General features: G+C 57.3%; 1 protein-coding gene across 3 annotated transcripts in view; it reads right to left on the bottom strand.

Annotated features, from left to right (window-relative positions):
- AGAP3 (ArfGAP with GTPase domain, ankyrin repeat and PH domain 3) overlaps positions 1 to 23,670 on the bottom strand; it is a 148,072-nt gene that overhangs the window by 84,867 nt on the left and 39,535 nt on the right. For 2 of the 3 annotated variants that reach the window (XM_040590530.1, XM_040590531.1), the window contains exons 2-5: positions 8,182 to 8,240; positions 765 to 852; positions 485 to 570; positions 12 to 153 (exon numbers count right to left, since the gene is read on the bottom strand). In XM_040590530.1, coding sequence (XP_040446464.1) covers positions 12 to 153; positions 485 to 570; positions 765 to 852; positions 8,182 to 8,240 — 375 coding nt within the window. Of the gene's footprint in view, positions 1 to 11; positions 154 to 484; positions 571 to 764; positions 853 to 8,181; positions 8,241 to 19,653; positions 20,485 to 23,670 lie in introns of those variants that run through there. The other variant, XM_040590528.1, reaches the window with a different exon arrangement.

Genomic DNA, 23,670 nt, shown 5'->3' with positions numbered 1-23,670 from the left:
CCTGCTCTCACCCTGTGTGCCCACCAGCACCATTGGCACCTCCGCTGTGTTCCGGTAGCTGCAGAGCCGCAGGTAGTAGTTGTACACTGTCTGGAAACTGATCTCGTCCTCCAGGCTGAAGACAAACACCACCGCATCGACCCAGGCAGCAAACTGAGGGAGACACGCCACCCGTTACAGCCTGCAAAGGCACCCCCGAGCCCTGTGCCCAGAGCCGTGGCAAGGGCAGCCACACAGCGGGCAAGTGGGGTGCTGTGGCTGGGCTCAGCCAAGTGTGTGCCCAGGCCCTGCGGCACGAGCTCCCTGGCACCGCAAGGAGGCCCTGGGGACACCACCGTAGAGGTAGCCTCTCCTTGGGCCTCAGAGTCATGTTTTATCACAACCGAGCTCTCAAGAGGCAGCCGGGTAGGTCCCTCCCCAGGAGCCCTCCAATCCCACCAGCAGGATGGGTGGGAAGAGACTGCAGGAAGCACAGGTCTCCTACCTGGAGTTCGGGGGGGCCCCCTTCATCTCGAATCAGCAGCAAGTAACTCTGACCATCCACTACAATCTCCTTCTTAAATCTGCCACCTTGGGAAAAGAGCAAAGCAGCAAGTCAAGCGACAGGGGGAAGCAAGGAGGGGAAACCCTTAATGAAGGCCAGGGGAGGCTGGGGAGCCCTGCAGCAGTGGCAGATGAGGTTCAGAGACAGGGGTCACCTTTAGAGTGGAGAAAGGAGCAAGGACCCAGACCAGCCCCCGGGTGCCCTGGGAACCAGACCTTACCCTCTGGAGACTCCTCCTGCACGTAGGTGCCGGTCAGGTAGCGGTGCACGAGGGCTGACTTGCCGCTGGACAGGTTCCCCACAATGCCCTGAAACAGAGGCACATGTCACCCACTGCCTGTGTGCCCAGAACGTCTCCCTCTACACGAGGCCACCCCCTGTGAGTCAAGACCACCAGTGCCTGGGCACATGTGGACAATGGGCAGAGGTGCTCCCAAGAGGACACAGGGGATGACATAATCCAGCCCAGTACTTGGTGTGAAGCCTGGGGACATTAACTGGTCTCAGCTGGGCAGAAAGCAGCAGGTACTGGGTGCAGCTTCCCAGAGAGTGGTGAGGACCCTCATCCTCTCCCAAACAGGCGCAGCCTCATCAGCACTGCGCTAGCTCTTCCCACAGCTCCCCTGCTCCTCAGGGGGACACTTGCCCTCCCAAGCCAGTCATTTCCACAGAAGGAAAAAACCTTCTCCTCCCAGCTCACACATCCCAAATTTTGGGGTGTTACAGCTCTTGACAATACCTGCCAGAAGAAGAACGAGAGCGGAGACTGGCCATGCGTTTGGTACAGCTGCTGCTGCTAACACCAGCAGCAAGGCACAGCACTTGCTCCTTGCTGCGGCGGCACGGCTGCTGTAGCAGGGTGCACACTTCCTGGCAGAGCTGGCTGGGCTGCCAACACAGAAGGACATCTTGCACCAATTTTTAACCGAGTTGAAAAATAAAGATACCTAGCACTAATTTTTAACTGGGTTGAAACACACTAAGCTGGGGGTCTGTCAGTCTGGATCATCCCACAGATTTGCTACCGAATGAATGCAGCTGTCTCTGAATGGGTCAGCCTGAAGACCCAGTTCAGGGGTTCTCAAACTACAGCCCACGGGCCAGATACGGCCCCCCAGGGTCCTCAATCCGGCCCCCGGTATTTACAGAAACCCCCTGCCCCCCCCCCCCCCCCCCCCCCACCGGGGGTTGGGGGGGGGAACCAAGCAGCCGCAGATGACTTCCTGCCACTTCATCCACGCACCAGCCCCCTGTTTAAAAAGTTTGAGGACCCCTGACCCAGTTCTTCCTGACGTCGGCATCTTCCCAGCGAAAGAGCCTCCAGTGCTTGCAAGTGGCCCTGCCTGCTGATGGGAGAGCAGTCCTGGGGTAAAGGCACATCTTCTGCCATCCTTGCAAAAAACCTAGCTCCAACTGGTCAGCGTATATCCACAGCTATTCCCCACATCCACAGGGACAACACAGCTTGTGGGATAGGCTCTTGTGTTACCAACCATCCCGCCTTGCACTCCTCTAGCCTCAGCTGCAGCGTTGCTCTGATAGAGCTGGAGTGGAAATGCCGGGGTGATGCAGAGGTGCCCTTCACCCACAGCATATTCTTCTACCTCCTCCTGATGCCCCAGGCCTGTGGAGAGACGCTCTCAGCCAAGAGCCATAAAAGACGTTCCTAACTCACTTTTACATAGGCCTGTGCACCTCAAAACCCTTGCTGGTGAAGCAGGCAGGCAAGCTCCTACCAGCCGTTTAACATGCAGAGCCCAGGGAGCCGTCCTGGCCGAGCCAGGGCCACGGTTCACCGTACCTGGGCGAAGCAGGCTCCTGCTCCTTTTCCACACAGCTTCCCCAAAAGCATCTAAACTACCTTTGGCTTTGGATAGTCTGACCTTGCCACAGAGCTTCTAGCACATAACTGACTCCTGCTTTAGGGCACTCTACACCTCCTCCTGTGTCTAAACCACACTGGCAGTGCTCCTACAGAGACATTCTGCGGGTGGGTGTCCAGCACACCAACATTGCCATTCCAAGCACCAGCCCACACTGTCCTGCGCAACCTGGAGCCTGGGGGTTTCTCCTCTACTGAAGGTTCACTCTGCCCCAGTGAACACATGACTGGAACAGACTTGTTGTTGTTGTTGTTCCCCATACCATCCACACAGATGCCTGTGCAGACATCCTCCTTCTGGCCCCAAGACCAGTTAGCATGGACTGTAGGGACTTGCTGTTTCAGTGGGATTTAAGACATCTGGTACATCTACCAGACAGAAGCCACTAGAGACATCCCTGTGCAAATCTCCAAATGGGGCTGTTGTGCTTCTGGAAAATCCAACATCCCCTGCATGTCCATGGCTACTTCACAGCAAATGCACAGTGACACAAAAGCATCCGGCAGTGCTTTCTGTGCATCTGCGGTCTGTGCATCCTTCCTCAACCCACCACTGGACCAGACCACGAGATTCACTGGGCACAGGTGGAGGGCCCGCATTTGCTGGAAACACCGGAGTCTCCACGGAGCTGTGCACAGTGGGTGTGTTTCTGCACAGGAAGTCCCAGGCAGAAATACAGTATCTTTATGACGAAAATTTCAAGCAGGCACACAACACTGAACAGGTAACAGCATCTGTGAAAACAGCACATACCATTACACACGAAAGACAAAATCAAAATTCGAAGTCCCATCACGTGTCTCCAAGTGTCACTTGGGTATGGGAAGCCAGCACAAGGCACGGTGGTGTCAGAGCTCTCCACTCATCTACTGTCACGGAAGAACCTTCCTCCCAGGTTCCAGTGAGTCCAACTCCTGGAAACGTGACATGGCACTGCCGGCCGACCCAGGGGAGAGCCCATGCAGCTGAGTGAGAAGCAGCTCCTTCCCCAGCAGGTGCCACATGCTCTGCCTTCGCCCCATCCACAGCCTGCTGAGCCCAGCCCCTCCGAGCACCAGGAATGAAACCTGCGGCACACTCAGCGCAGACCCAGCCTGGCGAGGGACACGCCGCGCCAAGAGACCCGAGCCCTGTGTTGGGGCTGGGGGCTGCTCCCCCTGCCCATCCTGTTGCCTCGGGCTGAGCCTGCTCCCATGCTCCTAGGGCTGGGGAAGGGGGCAGCTGGCCCCAGGCATCCCCTGGCTCAGGGCAGGTCCTCCAGAGCCCAACACCACACTCTGGTAAGGCTTGCTCACGATGCCCAAGCATGGACCATGATGATTTCAGCTCTGGCCACCGGCTCTTCCCTGCTCACCAAGATCTTCTCCCTATCTTGGTACTCAGGGACAAGTCTCACAGACATGACCCATGTGTGGCGGCACCCAGGTGGCAAGCTGTGGCACAGGGCAGACATACCATGCTGCCAGGAGCCACCTAACTGCAGCAGCCCAGTGCTCTGCTCCAGCTGGCCTGCCTGCAGGGACTGTCCCACCGCACCCAAGCCTGCCCCTGGCACCCGCCTCCCACTGCAGCCCCGGCCACACCACCCACACGCTTTGTGCCGCTGCCAGGCAAAAGGAGTGAAGAGTTGGTCTGGCCCCACACGTGTTCGCAGCGCTACTTTCAAAGCTGCTCAGTTGCCGGAGCAGGTCTGCAGTACAGCCGCACACACAGCCACACCAGCGCCGAAAGAAGCAGGGGGTGAGGAGAGAGCAGTGACTGGGAACATCAACACTGCCTCTTGCCATCAAAGAGAAGTTTATGGCCAACCTTTTCCAGGCAAAGGGATGAGTTTGGCGAGTGTGTCACCCCCAGCCCAGGTTCTCTAGCTTTCAGCCAGTGCTTGAAAGCTCCCGCTGTCCCGGGCCCTGCCCTAGACTGCCTGCACGCTCCCGGTGAGAGGCAAAGACGCTCCGGTGGACATTTGGCCAGCAGCAGACTGTGCGCCGGGGGCACGGAATTGCCCGGCTTGCCCACACCACCCATGGCCATACTGCACGGAGCCAGCAAGTGGCAGAACCAAGGTGCCAGGAGCCTGGGACTAGGAAGTGCAGGTCAACGTGCTCCCACGGGCATGCCCAGGCCGAACACATTGCTGCCAGGTCTGTCACCCACTATAGTAATTACAGATCACACACACAGCGCGTTCAGACAGATGGGAACATGTACCAGACTGCAAACCTCAGAGGTAACACATGCATGCTCCCGGAGCCAAGCGATCTGCGGAGACACAAGGGCTGCACGAACGCCATACCCGTGTCATGAAGGAAGGCAACACCCCTTTCCCCCAGTTACACTGGGACAGCAGCGTGAACAGCCTAGGATACAAACTGGAGTCAGGGAAGAAACCGTGGCGAGCACTGCACAGAGCAGGCAGCTCGAGGCCCAGCTCAGTACCCAGGCCAGCTGCAGCCCCGGGGCAACCTCTGCAAAACAGGGAGGCTCCCCAAGGCCACCCAGCAGCTAGGACTCCATGCCACACCAGGGACTGAACACACCAACAATATTTCACTCTCTCAAACTTGGATGGAGGTTGCATTTACACTCTGCTTATAACCAAAATCCTGACTTACACCTTGCTGAAACCAACTTCTGCATTGTCTTATCCTCAAGTGCATCTGGTGTATTGAACAAGCTCAAACAGAGCTGACAGTCTGGAAGAACAAAACCCTTGAGAGGTAGCAAATTGAAGTAAAACATGGTGTAGGCACCATGGAAACCTCTGTACCGAGACAGGCAGGGTGATGAGGGCAGGCAGCCTGCCCCTGTGCTGGCCACTGAACGGCTGGTGCCGCCCAGCACCGGGTCTAGGGGACGAGTCCCTGCCAAGGGGCCTCATTTGTGCCTGCCCACAGGACCACCGCCTCTTCTAGGCACAGCCTCCAGCAGATGGAGGAAGCTACAGGATAAAATTGAGGTGGGAAGAATTGCTGAACGTAACTTAATCACATCAAGCTTCTAAAACATCTTAGAGAAAGTGCACTGACCACGTGTGTCGCAAACGGGAACGTGAGCAGGGAAGAAAGCGGCAAGACCCTTACCTCCAGCAGAGGAAGTAAAGGCAATGGCTCCTTCCCGTTGAAGGCAGAGGGATGTGGGCTGCGGTCAAAGCTTTCTGTGCCATGAAAAAGAAGCCCCCAATGAGTCTGTGGTTTTCCACACACTGTGAATCTTGGTTCACAGGCTCACTGTAGGTCTTCCTTGGGGACAATGACTGGCAGATCAGAGACAGGGCAGGTACTTCGTGCAAGCGTCTCCACCAACAGTACGTACACTCTGGCTTTTATCAAAAGACCCTGCATTTGCCCTGCACTACGAGGTCATTTTGTTTCAGACACATTTGTCACAGGGGCACATGGTACATCTGGTGAAGCATCACACATGCAGGACCAATGACTGGGCAGCTCTGCCGTGGAAGCCACTTCTGCAGCTGACACTGCTGCCAAGCCTCGTGCCAGCTGCGCAGGCAAGACCTTGCTCCACCAGGAGCACCTCCCTGTGCCGAGCGTGCTGTGGAGAATGGGGCCGGTGAAGCTGAGGTGGGAATCGAGGAGAGGGTTGCTGGAAAACTGAAAGGGAGCAAAGCCTGGGGACACTTGTTGCCAAGTCTCAAGCCATTTATTTAGTGAATCCCATACAGACCCCAGGTCCACATGGGGACTCCTTCTGCACCACTGTTAACTCTGTGGTAACTTGGGACGCTTCCGCAAAGACCAACCTGTCTGCAGAGCCCTGACAAGAAGAGCCGGGCCCTGTGACAAACAGGGACAGCCACACCGCTAGGGTGGTGAGGTGGGAGCCGAGAAAGAGAAGCACTGGTGGCCAGAGCTGTGGCAGTGTGTGCAGAACAGACCCACCTGAGAGCTCAGGACCCACCTGGCCTTCCTCACCCCTCTGGCTGATGATCACCCCAGCCCCAGGCTGGAGCAGCAGACCCTTCACAGCTGCAGAAAGACAAAGTCCCGAATGATCACCCCACCGCCCAGGGGTCTGCTTGCCCAGGCACAGGGTCCCCCACCACCATCGGCTACTGCAGCCTAACCCCAGAGACACGACGGAAGGGGCTTCAGCCCAGCAAGGACTGAACCAGGACTCTGAAAGGCCTCCAGGCTTTTATTTTAGGAAGAGCTGCATTGGCCAGATGAAACCCCACAGCAACAGAGATCCCAGAGGTCATGGAAAACATGGGAAAAGGATTGTGCTAATTGAGGAAGAACTAAAAGCTTTAGGTCTGTTTAGCTTGCAGCACTGTTTTGTAGCCTACAGGATGTTAAAATATCAGAAGGCAACATACAAAATAGCTGCAAGAATATTTTTGAACAGAGACACATTTAAGTAGCTAAACTAACAAATGAATATTCAAAGTTTGTTACAATTTTGACTTAACTGCACATAAGAAAAAGAGCGGCAGTACGGTGCTGCTATGTTTTACAAAATGGCTTATTTCTCAGAGTAAGACTGAAAAAAATAATCTTGAATGGGCTGAAGGGGAGATGTGCCAACAGTCTTCCAAGGGAATTAAGGGCTGCCATGGAGAGTGCGAGAAGAGTGGTGTGGTGGAACAGATTGCCGAGGTCCCTGACAACAGCCAGCAGACACTTGGAAGCGCCTGCAGCGTCCTGCCTGCCCCGATGTCCCTTCTAGCATTACCCCAGCACTCACACACGGCTGCTGAGGGTGCCCTGCTGTGAAGGCCTAAACCAGCCCACCAGCTCATCGCCACCAGCAGGGCGTCCCGCTTCACACCTCGCCCCCAGGCACAGATTCTGCCCCTTGTGCTCGCCAGCCAGCTCGGCTGGAGCAGAACGCCCTCCATGTCTTCCTGCACTACCAACCTCTGCCGGCTCACAGATGGCCCCGGCCAGCTGGCAAGTGGCCACCAGCGACGGCAGGCCGTGGGAAACACCTCCCGTCCCAGAGGTGCTGCACCCCAAGTTCAGGCCCCCTCCCTCATGACCTCACCCCACGTGAACATGCTGTGTCAGGGGCAAGAAGGGGGCAGAGGCAGCCAGACACCCCCTGCCAGAGACCATATCCCGTAAGTAGGTGACGAAGCCTGGTAACAGCGTGCCCTGGGAAACCCGCCTCATGCTGACAAACCAGGAGCTTCATCCCCTCTGTTTGGCAGAACAAAACACCAGAGGTGACAGTTTCATCCCACCAGCATCGCTCCACAGCAGGGACACCGTGGGGCAGCCATGTCTGGGAGGTGACCAGTAGCAAAGGCCAGGGAAGCACCAGGAGAGAGCTGAAGTCAGTGAGGCTCAAATGGAGAGGTCACACCTCTCACACGGGCAACTCCCACGTGTGGACAGCTGCTCTGAGGGTTACGGCTGTGGATGCATGCCCAAACCATCGTTCTGGCATAGCAGAAGCAGGGGCAGATCCTGAAGGTCTGGCCCCATGCAGCAGTACCTGTTTGGGGATCACAGCTCTGCTATGGCCAGCAGGAAGGGTGAGGTGGTCAAATACTGCCTTTCAACCTTCACATCCCAGCGCTCTCCCAGATCAACACCCTCTCCCTTACAAGCGTGAGCCACTGAGAAGCCCTCGCCTTCCCCCAGCATGATGGCAGTCCCAGATCCTCTGTCGCGTGAGGCTGAAGCCTCTATGCATTTCCACTTGGCCACATTAAAACATGGGCTTTTCTTGGGGGTTTGGAGAAGCATCAGAGAACCAGAGGTATCCGCAGAGGCATGACTCGCAAGTACTCACCACTTTCAGCTCAGGCACAGAGCGACTCAGAGTCCATTCCTGGCTGTTTACAAACGAATCTGCAGAACAGAGAGAAGAAATCATCAGGTCAGTGTGGCCTCCCTCACGACGCCAACAAGGGTCTTGCCATGCTCTCCCTGCTCCCTCCAGGCAGGAGATTTATGGCTCTTCTCTCCCTTCCACCTCACCCAGAGACACAAAGCTGCACGAGGTCCTGACGCTGCCTGTTCCTGGGAGGCTCTGCAGCCGGAGCTCCAGATGGGAAGAAGCGGCCGAGCTGAGAGCAGCCAGGCAGCACAGAGCCCACGCACCGTGGGCTGGGGACCCTCCCTCCTGTCCTGCAGGAGCACAGAAAGCCCTATGGCATCCCCTTGCTGGAGGCACATGGGACAAGGGAAGCACCAGACACCTTTTTGCGGAGCATACGCTGTAAAGGACCCCAGAACTGAGGGCCCATAGCCACGAAAGCAGCACCCTGAGCACTGCACCCAGGCTGCAACGGTAGCATGTCGTACACAGTGCAGATTAATAGCTGAAAGTACACTATAATCTGTGTTCGTGATTGAAAGTGAACACAATTAATTATGTGTATGTTATGTAATTCGCAGAACATTGTAATAAGCTTAAGAAGGTTTTAACTGTCAGGCACGTCTTTGAGCGGCGCAGGAAACACCCTCTCTCCTGCCACAGAAATCACAAACACTTCATTTACATCCAAACAATCTCCAGGAGCTGGTCAAACAACAGACTTCCCAAATAAAACCAGACTCGGAGGAGGAGGAGCAAGAGCCTGGAGAGCACCTTGAGTATCACAAGTAGCCAGCAGCCACTCCTAACAAAACTGGAGTCCTTCATTTGCCTTGGACGAGGAAGTACATCCTCCACCCACAGCCAGATGGCTACGGGGTAGGGGGCCAAAACAAAAGAGCAGCATTTGCTGTACATTAATAGCATAAAAACAAATAAAGGATTTTTGGAGACCGGAAACCTGTGGGAGCACTGATTCTTCAAGAACCCATAATAACCTTGCCAAATTCACTGCCACACACGATTGCAGAAATGGAAATCTCAGATGGGCTTAAACAGGGAAGAGGCGAATCCACAACAACCAGCTGCGGGCAGCAACCGAGCGTGATGGCCTGGGTGCTACTGCTGCTCCAAGGTCACCCGAGGCCGCAGCAGGACGCCAGGCCAAAGGGGAGTGTGGCCCTGGAGCTGCCCCACTACCCCGTCCCAGAAGCTCCTGCCTGCCTGCAGCCCTGACCCCACCACTTCGGTGCCAGTCCCAGCTCTCAGCATCTGCACCGGCACTGGCCAAACCAGCTGGGCAAGCTGGCGGCTGCAGGTCTCTGCCGAGTGGGTGTTTCATCTGGGGCTGTGCCAGGCACCGCAGGCTGAAACCAGAGCAGCGCAGGAGGTGCCGCCAGACCAAGGCAGGATCGGAGGGCAACGCCAGGCTCTTCAGCCCTGGCAGAAGTCTGTCGATGACTATCTTCACCCCGGTTTATGTTCCTGCCCTTGTAACTCCCAAGGGAAGGCTGGACACGCAACAGCAGCAACCCTCTATCTCCAGACTAATGCCTTGCCTTGTCTCTCCCCACCTCGCCTGGGGAACCGGTGGGAGATGTGCAGCCCAAAGCTGCGTGGGGCAGGGTCTGCTCCTGCTGCTCCTGCCTTGCACCTCCTGCCTCCATGTCTGCACCCTGGTCTGCTGCTGCTCGGTGTGCACGAGGGGGAAAAAGGTGATCAGCCCCTATGCCTTTATCATGGCACTTGGGCAGCCGCAGCACCTGTGGGCTACAGCGTGTTTTTTCCATCAAGCCAAAAACAGGTAAGAATAGGGCACTCATAAAGAGTATATGAATGGTAAATTCTAGGTAAGTAACACTTCTTTTGCAGAAGCTACAGACAAATAAAACACAAGTCTGATGCAGTGAAACAAGGTTATTTATAATCATCATGAAGGTTCTTAGGAGGAATTGTTTCTTCACGTGCTCTTTCACCTATCTTTCTTTTAGGCAGAGGTAAAATTTTTATTAAAACAATGGGTTAGTCAGGAGGAAAATGATATGTTCTTGAGCCCTTTCGGAAAGGTAACAGCACACCTGTATCTTCAACTTGGTCTAGAAAAAGCTGTCTCCACCCTTAACTTCTGCTGCACTTAGTCCCTTTGTCAGTTAGGTGCAATGGGTACAGCGCCCCCCATACTTTTGCCTTTACTGGCATTCCCTCCCTCCTGATCAGACAGAGCAGCACACTTACACTGTTTCACTATATGCACGTTGCTCTCGAACTACACAAAACTGGCAAAAACCGAGCGGGTTTTTCAAGGGGTTCTGAGCAGAGCATAAGCCACACGTACTCACTGATTTGGCCTTAAGAAAGAAGAGAGAGGCAGTGAGACCTGGCGAGGGCAGGCTATTCTCTTTTTCTGTCCTCAGATACTTAGGATAGAGAAACTGTCCAGATTTTTACTAGTCGCCTCCTTTGCTAACCATTCCAGCAGATCTTCGGTTTTTAACAAGGTTCAGGAATTTGTTAGCAAGAGCTTGCTTTTTAACTTGCTGTGAAAACCTCTGAGTAAATCTTAACAGAAATAACGGCAACACAATGCCAATTCAGCCATATAACACATTGAATTGTTAACTATCACTAGCATGCCTATCCCGAAGCACAGACATACAACCTGTGCAGCTCTGCTTGTCCATCAGCTCCCAACGTGTGTCAAGTCTGAATTTTAGCCCAGGCCAGTGGCCAGCCCTGGTGATGGACTCGGCATGCCCCAGCCCACACACGGCACTGCCAGCCCATGGGTCCCAGAGCAGCCTGGCAGCTGGCACAAGCCCTGCCACCTCTGCTTGGCAGTGCGCGTCAGGGCGCTGGCACCCCTCTGCATGCTGCAGCCAGAGCAGAGCTCCCGCTGCCACAAATCCCTGCACCCAAGCCACAGCCCCACTGGCGTGAAGGAGCGGGATGGAAACACCAGCAGCGACACCCCCATGCCACCGCTCAACACCAGGGAGGACGCACTCAGCGCCACTGGCTCACCCGCACCAGACCGCTCTAAGCTGTGCCATGCCCCCGCCTGCAGCGGCCATCGCTGCCCAGCAGCTCTCGCACTGCTGCTGGGAAACCCATCCACCAGTGCAGCTTGACAGAGTCTGCTTGGCCCCTCCAGGAGCAGGGAGCCCTCCTGGCACAGCCCGGGGGCCACTGCCCCTCCTTGGGGGTGATGGGGGCTGCTTTGTCCCAGCAGCAGCTTCTGCTGAAGGCAAGAGGCTGCCCAGCACATTACCAGAGATGCCCATTTGGATTTGGACCAAGGGTCTGCCCAGCACACCATCTCCAGCATCAGCTGGCATGTGGGAGCCCAGGAAGAGTAGGAACATGGTAAGAGTACATGACACTGACCCCACGTGTGTTTGCGGCTGCTGACTTCTTCAGCTCACGGATCTCCCACAGGTTGCCTATTTAGTAAACCTCAAAAAAATCTTACTCGAGTAACTGTTCTGTCTCCTTTTAAAACCATGTAAATATTTTTTTCAGCAGTATCAACACCCATTCCTTGAACACCCGCTTTCTTCTGTTTTAGGCTTGACTTCATGGGGTGCCCAGCTTCTGTACCAGAGGCGGTGAGCTAACACCCCTAGCCAGCCTGACCAGCCAGTACTGCCCCATCATTCCCTGCAGCCCCTCGTTTCCACACTGTGGACTCCCAGCCATTGGATCAACCCTCACGCAGAAGCTGCTGTGCACCTCCCACTCTCCCTGCTATTCTCCTCCAGTACCTCCTGTTAAGCAGAAGAGGACATGTCCACTGCACATGTTGCTGTGTAAAGCACCTCGCCCACAACAGGAGGAAGGTAGGTGGCTGCAGTGGAAGGTCTCACGTGGCTCCAGTGACTGACCCTGCCCAGACCATCCAGCCATTTCACTGCAGCTGTAAGGATAAGGTGCTTACCTGCAGTGTTTTGTGGACAAGACACCCTCACTGTAAGCGCTCACAGAGGTATGGATAAACCCACTCTTACTCCAGTACCCAGGAGGGTAAAAGAAAGAGCTTACAGATCAAAGGAACGGAGACTAAGGTGAAAATGGCCTTGACCTCAAGACAGTCACAGCATTCCTTCACAATTGCCTAGAAAAGTTACTGAGACACAGATCTTAGAGGAGCCAGCTCCCTGTTACCTCCTCCAGAGCCAAGGTCACAGGTGTCAGGATCAGAAGACCCTCGCATCCACCTGCCGTCCCAGGCTGTACCCGTACACACAAACCCCTCCATCAATGAATTTCTACACAAACAAAAGCACCCCTTGTTCAGGAGGACATCCCACCCTGACTTTAAACTGCCTGCACGGAGCACAACTCCCCGAACCAACCCGCTCACCCTCTGCCCTTCCCCACCAGCCAAGCGGGTGGCACTGCCGGAGGTTCCTCCTGCTGCAGGGACTGGGGATGGGGCAAGGCAGGGAAGTGAGCGAGGAGGCCACATGTGCCCATGCACCGGGGTGGGCATGTGCCGGCACCTTGTGACATGTCTGGGTGCTCCTGAGCTTCTGCAAGAGCACAGAAGGAGCGTCACAGTGTCCTGCAGCATGCCCTCCAGAGCCACTTCCCAAAGCACCCTGCCCACCCCACAGCCAGCCAGTCACCGAGGAAGAGTGCTCAGATCAAGCCCCGCTGCACGCCTGACTGCTGGCACCAGCCAGCCCTCAACACTGACTCCGGGTGAGCTGCCTGCAGAGTCTGGGGGTCTTCTGTAGTGGTGCCTGAAAGCTGAAACTCCTCAAAACCAGGTGGTGTTAGCGTAGCTTCCCCAAGTTGTGCATTTAACAAAGTAGCATTTCCACACACAGACTTCTAGCACTCCCTGCAGACCATGGGAAGAAGCTTGGCTCTGGTTGTCAAAAGGAGGAAAAATAAATGTTTTCAGGTGCACCAACCAGCAGCCCATAGCATGCACTTCCAGTACCCCGAAGAGCAGGCTCCAGAAGATGTAGTGGTTCCTGCAGCACCTGAAGAATCACCATTACCAAACATGAAGCCTTGACACATACCATTCCCACCTACCACCTAGACAAGGTACTCAAGACTGTCAAGACCACCAGCTAGCCCAGGAAGGCCTGAGCATGTGGAGCACAACCCACTTCCATGTGTCAGGCTGGGGTCTGTGCCACAAATAAGTCAAATCTGTCACTGTAACTGGCCCTCGGTCCTTCATACCCCCCTGCTGCTCTGCTCCCAGGGCACACCGGTCACCCCTCTCTCACCAGGCAAGGGGACACACACAACTCATGCATGTACACTGACATCTGGGTGACACGATGTGCCCACTCGCAGGCCTTGTCCGCCAGCCCTCAGGTCACCGAAAGCCCCTGCGCCCTGCAGCCGCCTGTACCGCAGACGGCTCCATTGCTCACTTTTCAGCACAGAGCCCCCCCGCCCGCCGTTTTCTTGCACTTTCTTTCCTCCCCCGCCAGCAGCAGCCTGTGCAGGCGGGCGTGGATGACGCCCACGGAGCTGTCAGAAAGGCACCTCCAGAGCAGTTTCTCAACCACCCAAAAGAGCCACAGGCCAAGTACCTGGCTCCCGAAAAATGCTGACACAACTCGCTGATGTTGGCTTCGTCCACTCCAAGCATTGATCATTTGCTACTAAAATGCAGCATATGGCAATTCCCTGCCCTCCATCGGTATAAACTCTGTTAGTATAGTACTACACACTCTGCATTTGCGTGGCTGTTACACACCCACATCAGCCTAAGAGAGGTCTCAGCCCACAGCTGCAGGAGCTCAGTTTGAGTGTGGGAGCCCCACCTCGGACAGCACCGCTGCCCTCCAGGGCTGCCAGAGCTCCCCCCCACCCGCCCAGCTGGTGCGCTGGGCAGTGGGAGGTGCAGGGGGTGACACCAGCCACTCGGGCACCATTTCCCACTGGAAGTGGCACGAGACCCCGGTCTTCTCCTGCCGAGAAACAGTGACCACATGGAAGCACACAGCAAGCCCCCAGTGACCTGACCTGATCTAACGCACTAACCAAAATCAGGCCAGTCAGCACACCCTCCCCAGGTGCATCTCACCTCAAAAGCAGAAGCAGTGGACTTACAGCACCACTTGCACACCGAGAGCCTTGGCACAGCCAAACGGCCTTGGCTCCAAGACACAACCACACATGAGAGGCACAGCCCAACCTGTCCTGAAAAAAACACATTCAGGCCAATTTTGTTACTGCCTAGAAGCTAGAAGCTTCTGCTCGTGGAGATTCCCAGGCATAGGCAGCTCTACTGCAGAAGGTGGAAAACAATGTGGCAGTCTGGATGTTATGGCAGACAGCGTCTCTACCATGAAGAGCAGCAGATATGGGCATAAAGCAGGCACGCTATATAGCTGATGGTCCTCAGCCAGCCGGTCACCGCGGACACCTTCAGTGACCTACAGACCAGACCACAGCTATGAGACGGGCAGCATCACACATGATGGAGGGAAGGCCAGAAATCCTCCACCTCGGAAGCTGGATGCAATGGCCTCCTCTACCTCTACGGACAGCTCAGTGGGAACTCAGCCCCGGCAGCACAGGCCCACTGCCGCCTGCATCCTCCTGCTGCCACCAAGCTGGGGGGCGAAGGAGCTGGCCAGGCAGAACCGACTCCTCACCCAGGCTGCTCCCTTCATAAAGTGAAGCATAGCAGGTTCATCTACCTTGTTCTTCAGAAGAACTAGTGCCAGACACATGTGGTCTCCACACAGAGCAACTAATAATTAACCAACTCATTATCCAAGCCACTGTGGAACTAACTTGGACAGCAAAACCCTGGACACTAAAACCAGCCTTGAAATCAGGTCAGAGGCTGAGCAAACACAGCAGGGCCCACACCAACCACGCTCCAAAGTACCCATCTGCCCGCACACGCAGATGAAAGGGCAGCGGGGTGCAACGTGCCTGGGCAGAGCCGCCCTTCCCCAGCCAGCCTTGATAAAGGCTCAACCCTGGCAGCGCTGGCAGAAGGAAAGATCTCTCCAGGTCAAGGACCAACACGGGCAAGGCTAGTGTTCCTGTCCGAAAGCGCAGCCAATACGGACACCCAGCGCAGGACATGATCTCAGCAAGGATTATCTCACTGGAGCTTTTTAACCACCTTGAAGCAGTGAAAGGAGAGCACCTTGTGTATCTCTGGGAAACCAGGGCGTGATCACCAACGGCCACCCCTGTTCCTTAGCTATACCGCACACCGCAGCAGCGGGGACATCAGACCACGTATGCTGTACAGCACACAGGCTTCAGAAGAAGACTTAAGCCTCTCAGCACCTACTACTTTCCAGTCCACATCCAAATACACGCAATGAAAGAACTGTACCAAATTCTCTGCTCTGACAGCCAGACAGGGTCTGCTGGAAGGGACAAGCCGGCAGAGCTAGTGACGTGGACAGACAGATAACCCACCGCTTCCTCAGCACAACTGCTCTATTGGGGACCTACCTCTCCGGTAACAACCTGTTCCAAGACTGGCTGACCTCAGCTCTAGCTGTTTAACCCCATGAGCAAAGGCAGGTCAAGATTAAAAAGGCAGTTTTTTGAAGTTCCCTCTTCCTATGGATGCCTGTAGACTAATCAGAACACCTCTGCACCTCCTGCACACGCCTCCTCCGATCTCGCCCTGAGAATCAGGCCTCTCAGACTGGTGTCCCAGCAGCTCCTTCCTTGATACTTTCCAGACTTAAGTTTTTCTGAAGCGTGGACACCAGACTGGATTAATCATCTTGAGGCATGGTCTCTAAACTCATCACGAATTTCTGCTTCTCACCAACACTCCCAGCTAAGCCGAGGCAGGTACCAACAAGAGATGACGCATATCATTGCCTACTCAATTCACTATGCAAACTTCACCTTATTAATGTAGAAACACCCACCTCATCTCCCAGCAGTCTTCTCTCACACATGCCCTACACCAGGGATCCTCAATACGGCCCCCCAGGGTCCTCAGTCTGGTCCCCCGGTATTTACAGAGACACACACACACACACCGCCAGGGGTTGGGGGGGGGAAACCAAGCAACCAAGCAGCCGCAGATGACTTCCTGCCACTTCATCCGCGCGCCGGCCCCTGTTTAAAAAGTTTGAGGACCCCTGCCCTACACATTAGTCTTCTGCATGGCCAAACACCAAACAGGAGAGTAAAGGGAGTTACCTTAAAACCTTAAGGCATTTTAAAAAGCAGGGCATTTTTCTGGAAGAGGGGAATATGGTTAGGAGAAACACTTCCTGAGCTGTCAGCAATACTATACCCACCACATAATCCCTCTGTGTGCCAGAAAAACTCCAGTCCCAAACCAGTCAAGTTTTTCCAAGCCTGTGCCCATCAGGCTTCTTCAAAACTGCATCAACCAATACCTCGGTACCTTGAAGCGTTCCTCTGAACCACTGACCACGATTATCTGTGATCAGTCCAAGCTGGCTGGACTCTGTGTTGACTCGGCTCTCAAGATCCAAGGGCTCTTGCCCTGTCTTGGTGCATTAACAGAAAATCATACCCCCTGTCAGCCTTCACCCTGCTACACAAAGATCAGCTCTTTAAAAGCCGTTTTTGGGCAACAGACTCTGCATTCCCCTGATCACCCCTCCCTGCGCTTGGTCCCAGCTGAACCTCTGCATCAGCAGGGAGCGAACGTCACCCACACAGCCCAGAGGAGGTCTCAGCAGGGCTGGGGGAGCAGCACTGGGACCATCTTCCAACTCTCCAGCGGGCTGGGTTTTTTGGCCCTTGAGTATGTCTACATGGCAGAATGCAGCACTGGATGGTATCTCAGCTTGCTATAAACAAAATACTCCAGGTACTGGAAACAGGGTAGCAGTGTTGGCTTGGATCTCCACCTGGACTCATATATCCAGCTCTTCCAAAGAGCTGATAACCGCAACTGCAGCTGCACCCCCTCAGGAGGGCGTGTTGGGACGGTACCATCAGCTTTCCTAGGGCTAAGGTGGGCAGCACTAGCATAAAGCATCAAAGTTTTTGAAATGTCGAGAGGGTGTTAGACACACTATTGGCCTGCAAGTCTGAAATAGGAACAGGGCAGAGATCTCCTGAGCTGCTGTATCCAGCAAGCCCACGTTGGAGCATTAAGGCTGTGCACCTCCAGTCTACAGTGTCCTGGCTTAGAGGCTCACAGCTCCCACCGCAGTGAGCCAGAGCCCACTGACCAACATGCTGAGTGGATAGACAACGGGGAGACAGGACATAAGCCAGGACAAGCAACAGCAGCTCTGCTCTGCAGGCTTCACCGCTGCTTCTTCACATCTCACTGACCCCAGGAGAACCTAGTTCGACTGGCTACAGAGGCCTGTCCTGGGCACCAGGCAGATAATGGCAAAAACGGTGTTACAAGCAAAGACCTAACCAACGTGTGAACTTTGCAGCTCCAGCAAGCAGGGCTCATTCTGCTGTTCCCAGAGGCTGTCCAGAAAGGTCATTCCTGAGCCCACACCTCCAGTATGAGCCATGGTGGCAAATGCAAATGACCCTGACAAGCAGGGGTCTCACATCAGCTGGCTGGCCACCGCTAGGAGGGCTCCAAGCCCTCTCTGCCGCTCCCCAGCCAAGTGTCAGAAGGTTCTCTAGCAGAAGGATGCACAGGAAGCCCCAGCTGCCCCAGCAGAGCACCCAGGTGAAGGGTGAGGACACCACCAGGAGCGCTCAACCTCAGTTGCTTCTTTGGGAATGAGGCCGCCAGGCTGGCTGCTGCTGATGCAGCTCCCACTGGAAGCCACCGGCAAGCAGGAACAGGCCCCCTGCTGCGCGGGCAGGGCCTGGCCCTCCCTGTCGGGATACACCCACATTCCCCAGCCATAAGCGCAGCCTCCCCTCGCCTGGGAATCTCCCGCCACCCAGCCAGAACCAGGCACCCAGCCCTGGGCACCCCTGCCAGCGCATGGCCCCCCTGGAGGAGCATGCGCAGGGAGCGAGGCAGCATCCCATCCCTTTGCCTCACAGCACCCAAAGGCAGCCTCGGCCACCCACCCAGACGGAGCCTCCAGGACCTTCCCTTGGAACACAGTGAGCCCCTGGGACAAGGGGGACTGTCAGGAATGAACCCCTTGACCTCCCTGTGTAGCACCTGCACAGCAGCAAAGCTCAGGCTGCCGGCAGCACTGCTCCTCTGCTGGTCACAGAAGCCCAGCCTTCCAGAAAGCATCCTGGGCACAAAGCTCCTCTGAGCAGCCACTGCCTCGGGAGAGTGCAGATTCCTCGGGGAGCCCACCAGCCCCAACCCACCCCTCTGGCATGTGAGCCACACCAGTGAACTGCCTCCACAACGCCCAGACTCCAGAGCAGAGTGATGGAAACCCAGAGAGGCTCGCAGGTGCCAGGAAGCGGCTGCCCTGCCCCCCCGAGAGCGGCAGGTCCCAGCACAGAGCCCAGCTCTGCGGGTGCAGGCCAGCGTTCAACACCTTAAAAAACCCATGGATGCTGTTCTCACCCCCCAGCCCGTGCCAGGCAGCAGGGCTCACCCGCACATTTGCTTCTGCAGGGCTGGGCACACTGCACAGCCAGGGAACGGAATGGGGCGCAGAGGAACAGGTAACGCGGCCCCTGTAGAGGCCCCCCGCATGCCCAGGCAGCTCTGGCATGGGAGAACAGCCCACGGCAGTGAGGCCAAACACTAGAAAGTCGAGATCTGACGGCTGGCCCAGCTACCAGTCCCCATTGCATGCCCAGTGCCCACGGGGGTCCTGGCATCCCTCTCCAGCCAGTCCTGACCTTGGTGCCATCACTCAGGATGCCACCCCCACTCTCCACAGGCTGTCCCACACTTGGCAAGCACCACTGTGCTCCTGAACGCACGGCCTCCACTTGCCCTAAGGAAGGACCCATCAGAGCTTCGCCCAGACACAGCCTGGCACCAGGGAGGTGCAGATGCACCTCTGTGCTCCCCAGCCCCTTCGCGCTGCTCTGCACCACTGCTCTGGCAATCTCCCAAACAGCTCAGGCTTGCTCAGGAGCCCACTAACAGGACTCCTCTCCCCATCCCACGGAGTTTCAGTTCCCTGTGCTCCACCGGTGCTGCTATGCAAGGTGAAGCTCTCCCCATCCCTGCTGGAACACCACTGGGGCAAGAAGGATATGGAACACGCAGTCGGCTCCCAGGTGCATGGCTGGCAAAGGAACCCAGATCCCTGTGGCACCTACTCCCAGCAAGCCACGCTGCAGCTCCTTTGGCACCAATGACAATGGCGGTGCCCAGGGCCACCGGGTGCTGGAGTACGGAACGGCCCCATGAATGCTCAGGCTACCTCGCTGCAACCAAGCCTTCCTGAGTGCCCACCTCACAGTGCACCAGGGCACAGTTGTGCCCTGCCCACACCAGGGCCTCAGCTGGGATGGGCCACGGCTGGGACGGGCCACGGCTGCCCATTGCCACAGACCCCACAAGCACAGGGGGGCTCTCACCAGGCCAGCAGCGCTCCTGCGCTCACTTACCCAGCGCTCGCAGCGGACCGCTGCCCAGGAGGACAGGCTCAGTGGCGCCGTGGGGGTCCTTGGGGCACATGCCGCTGGTGCTGCCACGCTCTCGCCTTCGGAAGCGGCTCGTGAGGAGTCTCCAGAGTCCCCCCGCCTGCCCGGGCTCAGTGTGCAGCCGGCCCCCGACCCTGGCCAGCTCCGGGTAGAGCAGGTCCCGCTTGCTGGGGCAAGTGTGCAGGGAGCTGGCGTCCCCCTCGCTCTTGGTGCGGAGGCGTGCAGGGCGCAGGAGCCCCCCCGACTCCGACCGCCGCAGCTCGTGGCCCCGGCGCAGGCGGAAGCTGAAGCTTTTCCGCAGGGAGCTGAAATTCTTCCTGGGGCTGGAGCCGCTCCAGCCGCTGCCTCCGAAGAGGTTCCAGCGGCGGCTGCCCCACAGGGAGCCCCCCCGGAGGAAGCCGGGGCTCTCGCCGGGGGGCGGCTGCCGGGCCGACGGCAGGAAAGTCATGCTGCTGGGGCGCGGGCGCTGCGTCCCGTCGGGCCCGGCGAGCAGGGCCGCCGCCGCCTCGCCCTCGCCCTCCGGCCCCGGCTTGCGGGGCGAGCGCAGCCTGAAGAAGTCCAGCAGGCCACCGCGGGCCCGGCCGGGTGGCGGCGGGGGGGATCAGCGCCCCAGCCGCCAGCCCGTTCCCCCGCCACGCAGAAGCTCTTGGGCCGCCGCCGCTGCTGCTGGGCAGCCCGCAGCGCGGCGTGGACGGCGGGGACGCCCTGCAGGTCCAGCGACTCGCACACACTGACGGCGCGGCGGGGGGCTCGGTCGCGGGGGGCCCCGGCCCGCCTCGCTCCAACGCCAGCCCTCCGCCATCGTCAGCTGCGGGGCTGCCCCATGGCCCCGGGCCGCCCGCCGCTCTGGGCCGCTGCCGGCGCGGGCAGCCGGCCCCGGGAAGGCAGCGCAGCGGGACCCCCGCACGCCGCCCCGCTGCCTGCCGGCTCCCACGCCGCGCCGGCATGCCCGGGCCGCGCTCCGGCGCGCCGCCAGCGCGGGGGCTGGGGCTGGGACTGGGGCTGGGGCCGGGCCCGCCCCGGAACGGGGCCGGGGCCGGGCCGGGGCCGCGCCCTCCCGGGGTGCTCGGCGCCCGGCTGCGGGCAGGCACCGCTTGGCCGGGCCGCGGGCGGAGGCAGCGGAGCCGCGCCGGGCCGGCGCTCGGCCGCAGCCCCGGGGCAGGGCCCCGTCACCGCCCGGCCGCCCGCACCCGCCCCGCCCGGCCTTGGCCCCGCCGGGGCACCACCGAGCGCCGGGCAGGGCCGCCGCGGGCCGGGACCGGGACCCGGAGTGCCCACCAGGGGGCGCAACGCTCCCGCTCGCCGCTGCCGCCGGGCGCCCCCGCGCGGCTCGGGCTGGGGGCCAGCACCGGCAGAGAGAAGCCGGCACAAGCACACTCCGCCCCGCGGCCGCCCCCCGCCCCTGGCGGGTACCACCACCGCCGCCGCCGCCCCCCTATCGCCCGCCCATCGCTCCCGTGCCTGGCCCCGGGCCCCGGAGACTCAGCTGCTCCTAGGCTCCCCTCTCCCCCTTCTGCAACCCGCACCTCGTCGCCGGCAGCTGCTCTTGTGCCGTGGGCGATGGTGTCTGACAGCCCACCGGCTCCGAGACCCCCGCAGCGTCCGGACGCCGGCACCCAGCAGCTCCCCGGACCCGCACCGACGGCGGCCAGGGCCCGGACCGTCTCCGCCACAGCTCCACTCCTGCCTTGCTCCCGAGCAAAGTGTTTTTCATTGATCAAACGCACCGTCGTTAAGCTCTGCTCCTCCTTCCCGGCCGCTGCCTCCAGAGTCCCCCATGGCAGCACCCACATCCTCCCTGGCACCCCCCACCTTTGCTGCCTGCAGCACTCCCCCATCTCCAGCATCGCCCCAGGACCCTCCTCCTCCTCCCCTTCTCCTAACATGTTTTCGCTCTCTCTGGCTGTCCTCCTCAGTGCAAGCTTCATCTGTGCTCCCTCTAGGGAGGGGGCAAAAAAAAAAAAAAAAGATGCTTGACTCCCCTTAAATTATTCTTACCTTTCTGAAAGTGGTTTGCTAAACCAGCCTAGGCCTTCTGCCTCTCAAGGAGAAGATAACATCTTAACATCAGCAACTCCTTTCGCCCTCCTTATCCAGGAGTCTTTGACCCCACTGCCTCGACTCTTGAAATCCCACCACCTTTCTGGAATTGGCCCTTTTCTTCCATCCCTCATCCTCCTTCACAGTACGCCCTCACAATTTTCTTAAGCAACACCCATCTCCTCTCCAGCTCGCTGTGGATGCGCCCAGCCCTGGTCATTGCCTGCAGCCCTCAGACACGGCCGAATCCCACTTTGCCACGAGGCACCACCAGGTTCAGCCTCTCCCTTTCCCAGGGCACAGCCAACACCTCAGCTCAGCCCCTTCCTCTCCCTCCTCAGTCCCCTCCTAAGCCCACAAGTTGCACCAGCTGCCTCCTCTTCCACCACTGCCCCTATTACTGACAGACCACCATTCACCATGCTGCACAAGCAGAGGCATCGCCCAGCCACCTCCTTGCCTTAGCTGGAGGTCTTTCTCTTCCCTCAACCATTCTGCACTTTTCAGACAGTAATCTCTCATTGAGCAGTACACCCTCCCAGCTACACGGTGCTGAACATGTGCGGCAGCTGCCCAGACCTAGGATCAGCTCAAAGATGCCCCTTTCCACACCAAGTCAGTGCTTCTTGGGCAGAAGGCGGAATGCACCCAGCTCCCCTCCCTCCCAAGCCAATGGGCACCAATGTCTGAAACCGAGCAGAAGGTGCCTGACAACCCGCCAAAGCTACGGCTCTGCCATCTGTGCCAAGGTCACAGGAACACACGAGCTGCCAGACTGGATTCAACCCTCATCCACATCATCTGGTGTCCTGTCTCCCAGAAGCAGCCGCACTGCAGCGAGGAGCAAGGAATTCTGCAGAAAGCAATTACGAGGGAAGGTCTTCCAAAGAGTGCCAAACTCCAGGTGAGGCTGGTGGAGGCAGTGGCGTCTCCATCACTGGAGATGTTAGAACCAATCGCACAGACATCTGTCAGTAGTAGTTCAGACGCAGGTAACCAGCCTTTGGGCAGGAACCAGACCACTAACCCCACAAGCTCCTTCCTAGCTGTGCTCTGACAGCTCCTTGCTCCCAGGGACTGGAAATTGTTCCTGTAATGAAGCAGGACCATCTATATTCATCCCTTCCCAAAATCCTGGGTTTAACTGTCACTGTAACAACGCCAGATGGTACACCTTCCATATGAATCTCATCTTTTTAAAATATTCTGGCAAGTTCTGGGCTTTAAGGTATCACTAAATCGCAGAAGTATCTGCTGGAAGAGATGATGTACCACACACTCCCCTGCTGAGGTGGGACCAAGCGTGCATGGATCACCCCAACAGGCATCTGCCTGACCCATCCTCAACAACCTTCCAAAGCCCACTGCAGTACCACACTGTCCTCAAAGCTCCCACCCTGCCTCCTCCACGATCTTGTCCAAATCCCCTTGCCTGCATATAAAGCCAGTTTCTTCAACAATACCCTTATCAGCTGGGAAGAAAAGCAGACCACATTCTTCCCTACAGTCTGAAATGTACTGAGAAACACGGAGAATTCCCATCAGCTGACAATGCCTCCTTCACTATCCCACCAAAGATGGTATTTTTAAAGCTGTTAGTGCTTTTAATGCATTCCCTTCAATTCTCTACAGTTTGTATACTACTTTTTTTAAAATGCAGTGCCAGAACCCAGGCACAATACTCATCTGGGGCATCCAGCAGCATTGAGAAGAAATACACTTCAAACAGCTGTACAGCCACATCCCAAGAAGATACTGGTCTTTACTACAGTAACAACATAATGATATTTTTACCGAATTAGCCTGTTAAGAGCCAAAGGTTTCCATATGCTATATACATTGATATGATCCTCCTGGTATTATTCACACAGAAAGAACAAGACCCTCTAAAACAGAGTAAAACGGAACCTCAGACACAACTTCAGGTGGCAGAGGGCTGCA

Source organism: Falco naumanni, chromosome 4, assembly GCF_017639655.2.
Source record: "Falco naumanni isolate bFalNau1 chromosome 4, bFalNau1.pat, whole genome shotgun sequence".
Classification (NCBI taxonomy): Eukaryota; Metazoa; Chordata; class Aves; order Falconiformes; family Falconidae; genus Falco; species Falco naumanni.
This window is presented reverse-complemented; position numbering and strand designations above follow the sequence as displayed.